Here is a 12,401-nt window from a genome sequence, read left to right as displayed (position 1 = left end):
TAATCAAAAAAAAAAAAATCAGAAATCACAATGTATGACTTTTTAAATAATTTATTTGTATGTTACTGCTGCAAATAAGTATTTCACCCCCTACCAACCAGCAAGAATTCTGGCTCTCACAGACCTGTTAATTTTTCTTTAAGAAGCCCTCTTATTCTGCACTCTTTACCTGTATTAACTGCACCTGTTTGAACTTGTTACCTGTATAAAAGACACTTGTTCACACACTCAATCAATCACACTCCAATCTGTCCACCATAGCCAAAACCAAAGAGCTGTCTATGGACACCAGGGACAAAACTGTAGACCTGCACAAGGCTGGGATGGACTACAGGACAACAGGCAAGCAGCTTGGTAGAACACAACAACTGTTATGATTATTTATTAGAAAGTGGAAGAAACACAAGATGACTGTCAATCTCCCTCGGTCTGGAATTGCATGCAAGATCTCACTTTGTGGGGTAAGGATGATTCTGAGAAAGCTCAGAATTACACAGAAGGACCTGGTCAATGACCTGAAGAGAGCTGGGACCACAGTCACAAAGATTACATTAGTAACACATGATGCTGTCATGGTTTAAAATTCTGCAGGGCAGCAAGGTTCCCCCTGCTCAAGCCAGCACATGTCCAGGCTCATTTGAAGTTCACCAGTGACCATCTGGATGATCCAGAGGAGGCATGGAAGAAGGTCATGTGGTCAGATGAGACCAGAATAGAGCTTTTTTGGAGTCAACTCCACTTACCATGTTTAGAGGTTGAGAACAACCCCAAGAAAACCATCCCAACCGTGAAGCATGGGGTGGAAACATCATAATCTGGAGGTGCTCTTCTGCAAAGGGGACAGGACGACTGCACCGTATTGAAGGGAGGATGGATGGGGTCATGTATTGCGAGATTTTGGCAAACAACCTCCTTCCCTCTGTAAGAGCACTGAAGATGGGTCATGGCTGGGTCTTCCAGCATGGCAATGACCCCAAACACACAGCCAGGGCAACTAAGGAGGGGCTCCGTAAGAAGCATTTCAAGGTCCTGTAGTGGCCTGGCCAGTCTCCAGACCTGAACTCAATAGAAAATCTTTGGAAGGAGCTGAAACTCCAAACCTGAAAGATTTGGAGAAGATCTGTATGGATGAGTGGACCAAAATCCCTGCTGCAGTGTATGCAAACCTGGTGAAAAACTACAGGAAATGTTTGACCTCTGTAATTGCAAACAAAGGCTACTGTACCAAATATTAACATTGATTTTCACAGGTGTTCAAATACTAATTTGCAGCAGTAACATACAAATAAATTATTAAAAATCATACATTGTGATTTCTGGATTTTTTTTTTTTTTTTTAGATTATGTCTCTCACAGTGGACATGCACCTAAGATGAAAATTTCATACCGCTCCATGATTTCTAAGTGGGAGAACGTGCAAAATCGCAGGGTGTTCAAATACTTATTTTCCTCACTGTACTTGTGTGAAGTGCCCTGAGGTAGCTTTGTTGTGATTTTGCGCAATATAAACAAAATAAATTGAAATTGAACTGAACTAAAATGCGGTCCATAGATGACTTCTTGGACGTGAACTCAGACTGTCACTGAGCAGAAAGTAGCTGGAACTGTTGCGACCAAGCTACATCTTTGAGATATAATTTCACCATAAAATAACTTTCAGTCACCAAGCACAAAGTCATATGTGATTTCACTGTGTTGTTTCTGCCTGCAACAATATCCTATGAAAATTAATGTCTGTCGACACAACTTGTGCTTTATATAGGGTAATGCCTTTTCATGTCTGACCGGGTGTTAACACGCCGAGATGCAACGCATATTCGATCCAGACATTAAAGGTCCCTTTCATGTCACCCACGAACCATGGGTGGTAACGACCACCTGTTCACGACCATATACAAATGACCAACGGCACAGATCAAAGCCTGTTGCCCGAATCTTACTGTCCTTCCTTTGTTCCCTGAAGCAAAGCATTTCCCGCTTCACTGTTGAACAACTTGTTTCTTGTTTCTACATTGTTTCTACACTTGTTTCTACATTGGTTAACCTTGACCTCTTCAGAACTGAATCCTATTAAGAATATTCCTTGCAAGCACCTTCCCTTTTTCAGAAAGCAGTGTGATCCCCCTATAGTTGTTACAATCCATAAAATCACCATTTCCTTCCAGACTGAGACAGGTTCTTTCGTCCAATCTGTAGGGATGATACTTGTCTCTTAGACTGAAACAAAAATTGTTTGCAATGCCAGGAGAACAGCATCTCCACTCGCCTGGAGGAGCTCAGCTCCAGTGCCATATATCCCTGATGTTTGCCCTACCTGCAGCTGTTTCATGACCTTTGCAATCTCACCAAGATTTGGTCATTCACAATTGTGCAGCGTAGTCTCGTTTGAGAGTGGGCGCTAAATGGTTAAAATATGATGCATATCCGATGCAATATACGACGCAATAATCCTACCTCCGGAGACAGTCCTCATATGTCGGCATCAGAAACATGGCACGTTCTCTGACTTTTTGGGCAAATTACACAGCAATCCAAGTGAAAAAGTGAGGATGCAGTGGAAAGTGGACATGTGTTGCAGTTTGTTTATAACACGGAGCTCAAACTTGTCAAGGCGGTTGTGCAGGTGAGAGAACACAGCTACTCTGTCGAGATGTGTAAGCTACAACTTACCAACACAACCTCTTCCATTTCTGCCCAGTCTCACTTTTTTCATCCTCTCGTCACGAAATGAGTCAAATTTTTGTGACAGGGTTTTTTTTAAACTCACTATTACTAACCCTACTCCTACCCCCAACCCTAACCTTAACCTTAACCATAACCTAATCCTACTCCTTCCCCCCACCCTAACCATAACCACCCCCCGGCTTTACTTTTAATTTTATGCAGCCATCACGGAATAAATTAGAATGAATTTGAGCTGCCGTGACAAAAATGAGGTGCTTTTCATCTCAATATCACGAACCATTTGATTAATGTATATTTTGTGCTGCTGAATCACGACTTGCCATGAGACTGTGTTTCCCATTTGCCTTGCCTTCCCGTCTGAACTGGGAAATGAAAAAACTGCACTTTTCGTGACTGCTTCGGTGACTGCAGCAGTAAACAAAACACTACACCATCTTTCCATGTGAAGTGATACTGTGTTTGTGTTGCAAAATGGCAGGCTGTCTCAAAGCGTGTCTCAGACCCCCTCCCCAGTTAAGGCTGGGTTTCAACTGTTTCACAAAGAATGCCTCCTTGATCCCTCTCTGAAACCATTTCTTCTTTCTGGCTAAGATTTTAACTTCCTTGCCCTCAAACGTGTGGTTAGTGTCTTTAAGGTGGAGATGAACTGCAGACTGAGGTCCACTGGTGCCCTCTCTGCGGTGCTGGTATAGCGTTTTGTGTAAAGGTTGCTTAGTCTCACCTATGTAGTGTTCATTACAGTTTTCCTGTTAGAATACACTACATTGCTCTGTTTGTAACTAGGGATCCTGTCCTTAGGGTGAACTAATTTCTGTCTCAAGGTGTTAACCAGTTTAAAGTAAACTGGGATTTTGTGCTGTCTGAAGATCCTCTGTAGTTTTTCCCCTACTCCTGCTAAATAAGGGCGAGACACTCCTCTTCTTCTTGTCTCCATCTCCTGTCTATCTGGTCTCTTTGTTCTCTGGGACTTCTGCACTTTGTCCAGGTACCATCGTGGGTACCCTCATACTGTGAGGGCTTTCCAGACAAGTTGTTGTTCTTTAGCCCTTCCCTCTGCAGTTGTGGGCACCTGTATGGCTCTGGGCATGAGGCCCTGGCACTGGTACGTAAGCTGGAAAAGACTGCTAAAAAGATAGCTAACTTTAGAAACCACTTAAGATTTAACCTGAGATGCAAACAAAACAATGTTATTCCCAAATGCATGAAGCAAAAGGCACTAGAAGCAGGTCACACAGCAGAAAAGATCCAGCACAGTTACGTTAGGAGGATTTTGGGTCTTAGAATCAGAAGGCTTCATTTTAAAATATCAGACCTCCAAAATAATCTTGATAGTCTTCACAAAAGGTTAGAAACTTTAGAAAAGAATCTCTCCGACAGGGTTCTTACACAGACAGAAAAGGATGTGCTCGCTAAAGACTAAATTTCTCAGTGACCCCCTAAACGTATACCAACAGTAGATTACATCACTGCAGTAGAGTCAGCCATTAAACATAACAGTTTGTCAGAGTCAGAAGCTGGGGACCTCCGACTAAGGGTCACAGCAGTGGTGAACAGTGCTAAGCCTCCTCCATCCAACATCACAGGAGAAGAACGGAAAGCTTTTTCAGCACTGCAGAAGGACCAAAGCATCCTTATCCAGCAGATAAAGGCAGATGCACGGTGGTCCTGAACACATCGGACTATGAGGCCAAGATCAACAACTTGCTCAGTGACTCCAATACATATGAACGTCTGAAGAGAGACCCCACGAGTGGCTATAAGAAGAAAATCATTAGCTACCTCCAAAACCTGGAGAAAGAGGGACTCATCGACAGGCAGGCATACTACAGACTGTACCCTGGGGATGCCACTCCATGCATCTATGGACTGCCCAAAATCCACAAACAGGACGTGCCACTCAGGCCTATTGTATGTAGCACAGATTCCATCACGTACAATTTGGCCAAGCACCTCAAGTGGATTTTGGCTCCTCTAGTGGGTAACTCAGACCACCATGTGGCGAACACACAAGATTTTGTGAACAAGATCAAGGACCTGCAGCTGAAGGCAGATGGTGTCATTTGATGTGACATCGTTGTTCACCTGTATCCCCACTGCTGAGGCCGTCTCAGCTGTGAGGCAGAGATTGCTGGAGGATGTGTCTCTACTTGAAAGGACCAAACTCACACCAGACCACATCTGCCAACTCTTGGAGATCTGTCTCAACACCACGTATTTCCTGTTTAGGGGGAATTACTACAGGCAGAGCCATGGTTGTGCGATGGGGTCTCCGGTATCCCCCATTGTGGCCAATCTGTACATGGAGCGAGTGGAGAAGACAGCCTTGATGTCTTTCACAGGCATCCTCCCAGTCACTGGTTCAGATATGTCGATGACACATGGTTTAAAATCAAGCAACAGGAGGTTGAGGACTTTACAGAACACATCAACTCGGTGGACTCCAATATCAAGTTCACACGTGAGGATGCCAGAAACAACCATTTAGCCTTCTTGGACTGTGATGTTACGATTGGAGAGAACAGGCAGCTCCAGACAGGGGTTTACAGAAAAGCAACTCACACTGACCAATATCTGCTCTTTGGCTCAAACCACCTCCTTGACCACAAACACGGGGTGATCAGGACTCTTCAACACAGAGCCCTACAGGTGCCCACAACTGCAGAGGGAAGGGCTAAAGGACAACAACTTGTCCGGAAAGCCCTCACAGTATGTGGGTACCCACGATGGTCCCTGGACAAAGTGCAGAAGTCCCAGAGAACAAAGAGACCAGATAGACAGGAGACGGAGACAAGAAGAAGAGTGTCTCTCCCTTATTTAGCAGTAGGGGAAAAACTACAGAGGATCTTCAGACAGCACAAAATCAAAAATCAAATAATGTAAAACAAAAAGATAAAAGAAAAAAATGTCAGATGTAAACCAGAGGCTGTTGGCCTTTGGTGAAGGTGTGTACCCTCATGAGGGCCCTAGTTTTTTTTTATGTTGCCACTGCTTTTTCTGATCCTACTTTTTTTTTTACTTTGTTGGCACATTCCATCCAGGAAAGAGGTTTGCATCTCTCAAACTCTGTGGTGTTTGATTTTTCCATCGTTTCATCCTGTTTTTTGGTTACAGCACACTACGACAGCAAAAAATTGGAGTGTTGAGTCAAACTTTTCAGAGCTGAGTTTAACTCTTAAGGTGTTAACTCTCTTTGGGCCTGATTTACTAAAGGCTTGTGTGTGTAAAAACATGAGCAAACACTATTGCACTCACAAAAGCACTTGCATGCAGAATTACTGACAGCACACAAGGAGGATTGCATTTGTCAAATGTGCAGAAAAGCACTTCTTGTACATTTAGAGTGGTGGCTGTTATGAAAATGCAATTTGGGGAGTGCGCAAGATTCTGGGAGGAAACATGCAAATACAGTTGTATGTAAAAGTTGGGCCTGATGACTTCTATTCCTTTAGAAATCATTGGTTATTTGGATCAGCAATTTCAGTTCAACATACCATATAAAGGGTTTTCATGTGACGTATAGGCAAGGTTGGGTAGGATTACTTTGAAATGTAATCCAAAAGTAGTCAGATTACAAGTAATCCAAATGTATGTACATACATACATGTAATCCACATGTATTCTTTCAAAGTAATCCTACTCAACCTTGCGTATAGGTCACGTGATTTTGTGCCATATGGCCATTGTGGATTACGACGCAGTGGCCGCTGTGATATGCTACATGCATTTGGTGAACAATTGCAGAAGCTTCAACAATGGTCAACTTTTGTGCTGTCGTCGTTTGTTCAAATGTGATAAAAATGAGGCAGGTCACTCATTTTACAGGCTACCAGCAGTTATTGTGCATCAAGCAGTGGAGTGTTACGAGCTTTATAAGCAACACAGAGAGACCTGGCTCAGCAGAAGAGGCAGAGCATATCTGAAGGAAGCTATAATATGGCCAGAACCAAACAGACCGCCTGTAAATCCACCAGCCCTTCCAGCGCCTGGTGAGAGAAATTACTCAGGACTTCAAGAGCGAGCTCCATTTTCAGAGGTCCGCTATGATGCTCTGCAGGAGGTCAGCGAGGCTGGCCTGGTCAGCAGCTTGCGGCTCAGCAGCTTGGTAAATTTCTGATAACAGCGGATCTCTCTCAGCGCCACGGTGCCAGGCCTGTAACGGTGAGGCTTCTTCACTTCTGATGGCTTCCGGTAGCCGGAGTGCTCTTCTCGGCAGCTTTGGCAGTGAGCTGCTTCCTCTGAGCTTTTCCTCCAGTGGATTTACGGGCAGTCTGCTTGGTTCTGGCCATATTAAGCTTACGCTGTGAAACTGCTGGACACATCGTCATTAAATTCACTATCCGGTAAAACATACAGATCCACTGAACTAACTGCTACACATCGATCATGATGAACAGCGTTATCTTGAGCGTTTAAATTGTCCTAATAAGCTTTCATTATCTCTATTTTCTTTCATGCGCCAGCCGCGTAGTAATCCACGATGGAGATGGTAACTAATCGGTCCCATGATTGAAAAACCTCTATAGTAGACCAACACAGTGATATTTGAGAAGTGAAATGAAGTTTATAGGATTTACAGAAAGTGTGCAATAATTCTTCAAACAAAATTAGGCAGGTACATAAATTTGGGCACCCCAACAGAAAAAAAAACATCAATATTTAGTAAATCCTCCTTTTGCAGAAATAACAGCCTCTAAACACTTCCTATAACTTCCAATGAGAGTCTGGATTCTGGTTGAAGGTATTTTGGACCATTCTTCTTTACAAAACATCTCAGGTTTGTTGGTTTCTGAGCATGGACAGCACGCTTAAAATCACACCACAGATTTTCTATAATCTTCAGGTCTGGGGACTGAGATGGCCATTCCAGAATGTTGTACTTGTTCCTCTGCATGAATGTCTTAGCAGATTTTGAGCAGTGTTTAGGGTTGTTGTCTTGCTGAGAGATCCTTGCCCAGCACAACTTCAACTTTGTCACTGATTCATGAACATTGTTCTCAAGAATCTGCTGATATTGACTGGAATCCATATGACCCTCAACTTTAACAAGATTCCCAGTACCTGCACTGACCACAGCCCCACATCATGATGGAACCATCGCCAAATTTTACTGCGTTTTTCTTGGAACACGGTGTTCTTTTTCTATCATGCATCCCGCCCCTTGTTATGTCCAAATAACTTAATTTTACTTTCATCACTAACAGCACCTTATTACAAAATGAAGCTGGCTTGTCCAAATGTCCTTTAGCATACCTCAAGCGACTCTGTTTGTGGCGTATACACAGAAAAGGCTTCCTCTGCATTATAGCACGATAAAGCATCTCTTTGTGCAAAGTACGCTGTATAGTTGAACGATGCACAAAGACAGTATCTGCAGCAAGATCATGTTGTAGGTCTTTTGAGCAGGTCTGTGGGTTAACTGTGACAGTTCTCACCATCCTTCACTTCAGCTTATCTGAGATATTTCTTGGCCTGCCACTTTGGGCCTTAACTAGTACTGTGCCTGTGGTCTTCGATTTCCTCACTATGTTCCTCATAGTGGAATCTGACAGCTGAAATCTCTGAGATAGCTTTTTGTATCCTTCCACTAAACCATGATATTGAATAATCTTCGTTTTCAGGTCATTTGAGAGTTGTTTAGAGGCTCCCATGTGGTCACTCATTAGAAGAGATGCAAAGAGGGGAAACATTTGCAAATGGCCACCTTAAACACCCTTTCTCATGATTGGATTCACCTGTGTAAGTGTAAGGAGGTCAAGGGTCAATGAGCTTGCCAAACCAATTTTGTGTTCCAATAATAAGTGCTAAATGTATTCAAATCAATAAAATGACAAATTTATGCACCTGACTAATTTTGTTTAAATAATTACTGCGCACGTTTTGTAAATACGACAAACTTTATTTCACTTCTCAAGTATCAGTGTGTTCGTCTGCTATATGATATATTTAACTGAAATTTCTAATCCAGACAACCAACAATTTATAAAGGAAAATTATGAAAATTATCAGGGGTGCCCAAACTTTTGCAGACAACTGTATAATCATTGCAAATGCTGGGCATATTTAAAGAGCTAAATGTTTACTTCATGTTTGTTTATGAATACATTTCTCCATGTATAACAATTTGGTGCAAGTCCTGATAATTATAGTCATCAATGTGTCACACACGCACATGTGTGATACACACACATGCCACATATGTGTTGCTTTGCAACGCCACACTCATGGAGGAATTTAGATAAATTTCACAGCCAGCTCGAAAGTAATTGTCTGCTCACTATTTTTGTGCTGACAGCATGAACAGTCACCTGGAATGTGGTCAACACCTGCCTCGAGAGGGATCAAATGGGCTCTCACAGGGCACTCTTTGTCTTTCGGCCGCTGGTGTGCGTGAATAGTTGTAGTGACAGGTGTATGAGGCATTGGAGGCGGCTCCGATTTTTCATGAATGGCATGTAATTCCTCCTTCGTGCACTAGTCGCACTAGTAACACAATACCCACAACCCCACATCATGACAGTTAAGCGCATCATTGTTGATTAGACTCTCTGGAGTTGCAATGTAACTCTCTGGAGGTGAACCTTTAACTCTGTCCATTAGTTGAGGACTCTAATCTAAATCTTGTTGTTGCCTTTTCAGCTATCCCAGTCTTGTGGTTTATGTTTTGTCGTGTTTATACATCAATAGCTGATAGTCACCCCACTGAGTCTGGTCTTCTTGAGGTTTCTTGCTACAATAATAAAAGCTTTGAAACAGTTTTTTCTTTTCACTGTCACCAATGTGCTTGCTCGTGGGTTGGGTGAGGTCCAGACCATACTCACGCATAGCACTTTGAGGTAACTTGCCGGAGGGAGAGACGTGCGTTAGTGTTTTTATTTTTCGAAACATTGCTTTACATTCTAACCTCACATTACCAATGCAGACATAGACTGAGGTAATACAGTTCAATTCAGGTCATTGCTAATGCAAATCCCTATGTCTGCAAGCAGAATGTACATGCATTGTGAAATTGCCCGTGTAAGGCAGAGTATCGCATCTAATTTATAGCATAAAATTTCTGTGTACAACTTCAGAACAGGTTTTGACCGCACCTCATTTTAAGACCAATAGACCCATGCATATATAGATGAGCAGAAATGCATTTGCTAGTTACATAATGTGTGCTGATGTAAAACTGAGGTGTCAGTTGCAAACTAGTAATGACACTTGCACTACATTGTGCACTGCTTTGTGCCACATGGACTGTATTTTTTTGTCTATAAGTTACACTTTCTGTACTTGTTTGCCTGTTCCTGTGACATTTACATAAAAGTGACTTACATGTCAAAAATACAGTATTATTATTTTCGGCCACAAGAGCACAGTCTACATGTGTGACAAGCTCCTCCAGTAGACTGACGTGAATAAAGTAGTGTCTGGTCAATACTGTGGAACAGAACATGGGAGTAATGCACCACTGAGCTTTAGGACAACTGCCGTAAAAAAGAAGATTTGATTGAGATGGGCCTGCTGGGCCTTAGAGAATGCGCGAAACTCATAAATCATGCTCTCAAGCTGAAAGATCATGCTCTTGAATAAAGAGAGTAAATAATATTCATACTACTCAACTTGTTTGCACTTGGTGATTACTGGACCCACAATGAGTAGGATGGCAAGGCTATGGTAAGACTAACTATAATGTTTTATAAATGTATCATTATTTCATAAAGTTTATTTGCATTTAGTAATCATTCACACATTTTCGTCTGTTCGTTGATAACAAGAAGGAACTTATGCTTGAGTTCTTTGAAGCTGGTACAGTAACACTGATTAACCCATTACCGTCTGCACATTAATGCAGTGTATGAATGATAAAAAAAAATAAATAATGTGCTGCTTAAATTAATTTTGCTTCTGCTGTTGCCCACCAACATGAATGCAGGAGTTTAATACGGGGTTAGCACATTTTGCACACTGAACAAACATAGACTGGACAGCATCATATTAATGCACAATATTACACGAGTCAGATGCCTCTGCATCCTCCATCTACCTACCATGTACTCCATGTTGGATGCGGGAGGGTACACTTGGCCTCTGAGCTTGTTGTGGAGGTCTAGGATGTGCTGTGCGTCACTATCGGTGATGGCCCTCTTTCCTCTCTGCTTGGCTTGCCACCAGTCGCCCTCCTCATCCAGATACTTGTTCAAAATCTGCTCCCAGTCTGTGGAGTTTGGAAGCATCGCTATCGAGATGGCTGTGTGAAGCAGCATGAGTATCACTGCGCTTCTCAGCCAATGGCTCATCCTGATGGTGCCAGTGATTTAGAGGCTGTCAGGTGGTGTCAGCGCAGAAACGCACTCCTCTGTGTCCAACCTGGGCTGGCAAGAAGAGGGAACAAAACAGAATCATTGCCAAGCCTTGAAAGTGATGTTCTGTTACAGAGTGGGTCAATACTGGTGCGTTGGACTGCAGACTGTTGGTTTGGTACCACTGTTTAACTCCTGGCAGTGTGGATTAAAATGGTCAAACTTTTTTTAATATTTTCCTGTATTTATGGGGAATGGGGGAAATGTGTGTGTGTGTGTGTGGGGGGGGGGGGGGGGGGGTAAGTAGGGGTCGTTAGAAGTTACAGCCAATAAATGAATGTACTTATCATGCAGATAGTGCACGTTTTGCTGTGTATGCCGCACTGAAAGTGGAATCCAGTGTCAAAGAGACTTGCATACTGGACCATTTGTGCAGTGCTGTAATAGTAATTTACCTTTAATGAATTGGGAAGGAGCCCACAAACGTGCTGAGATCCTGACAGATCTGTGCAAACTTCACAAGCAACAAAAGCAAAGTAAGGGGAAAAATAAATAAATCCTCTTTCAGAGTAGTTTGGAGAACTCTGGTGGAGTGCTGCAGAATGTCTTCAGCTGCTGCATGAAGCAAATTAAAACTGCTTCACTCTAACAGTCACAGGATCTCTCCTCTGTCAGGATTCTTACACCAAAGCGTCGGTTTTGTACATTTTATCCTCAGCTTAGCTGCGCAGCAAAACCCCGCCCACTGACCACGCCTCTCTAAGAAGTTAGCCACACCTCCCCCGTTCTGCTGTGTGTGCAGTCTAAACACAATGCCTTCTTTCCATGGGAAATTTCTTGTAAAAAAACAAAACAAAAAAAAAAAACAAACATAAAAACTCACACATTCCACAAGAAGCTCCTAAGTAATTTGCAGCAACTTTTAGTTTCTCCTGTACTTAGTGGTGGGTTTACATTTGTAACAAGGTTCAGTAGGTTTGTGATCATTAGGTTTTTTTAAGCATTTATTAATTTATTGATAAACAATGGGTAGTTTATACAAAAGCAAACTATTACACAATATTTCAGAAATCCTACAAAATGTTAAAATATTATTTAGAAAGATCAGTTTCTCTTAGTGATACTATAGAGAACAAAATGTCACTGTTAAAAAAAACTCTAATTGTAATTACATATATGTATGTAACCTTTTCCAGTACAAAATGCACTCAAACAGAGCAAGTCTTAACACTACAATCCTAATTAAAACGAGAAATCTGAGATTTCTGATGTCTGCCATTCTGGTGTCGCTGACCAAACGGTCCGCCCCTAAAAATCGGTCCGCTTTTTTGCATCAGCGCACGCGTCATTTCAGACCACAGCAGCACGTCTGAGACGGAGTCTCTTCAACCAAAGCATTCAAATGGATTAATGGGATTATTAACCATCAGA

At 42.4% G+C, this 12,401-nt stretch overlaps 1 protein-coding gene across 2 annotated transcripts in view; it reads right to left on the bottom strand.

The window, feature by feature from the left end:
• crispld1a (cysteine-rich secretory protein LCCL domain containing 1a) overlaps window positions 1–11,646 on the bottom strand; it is a 113,494-nt gene extending 101,848 nt beyond the window's left edge. The window contains exons 1-2 of one of the 2 annotated variants that reach the window (XM_034170295.1): window positions 11,426–11,646; window positions 10,719–11,042 (exon numbers count right to left, since the gene is read on the bottom strand). In XM_034170295.1, the coding sequence (XP_034026186.1) occupies window positions 10,719–10,967 (249 nt within the window). In that variant the 5' untranslated portion in view covers window positions 10,968–11,042; window positions 11,426–11,646. The remainder of the gene's footprint in view (window positions 1–10,718; window positions 11,043–11,425) is intronic. The other variant, XM_034170302.1, reaches the window with a different exon arrangement.
• Window positions 11,647–12,401: the final 755 nt, after the last annotated feature.

The sequence above is a fragment of the Thalassophryne amazonica genome, chromosome 1 (assembly GCF_902500255.1).
Source record: "Thalassophryne amazonica chromosome 1, fThaAma1.1, whole genome shotgun sequence".
NCBI lineage: Eukaryota > Metazoa > Chordata > Actinopteri > Batrachoidiformes > Batrachoididae > Thalassophryne > Thalassophryne amazonica.
The sequence above is the reverse complement of the archived record's forward strand: the minus strand, read 5'-3'. Positions and strand labels throughout refer to the sequence as shown.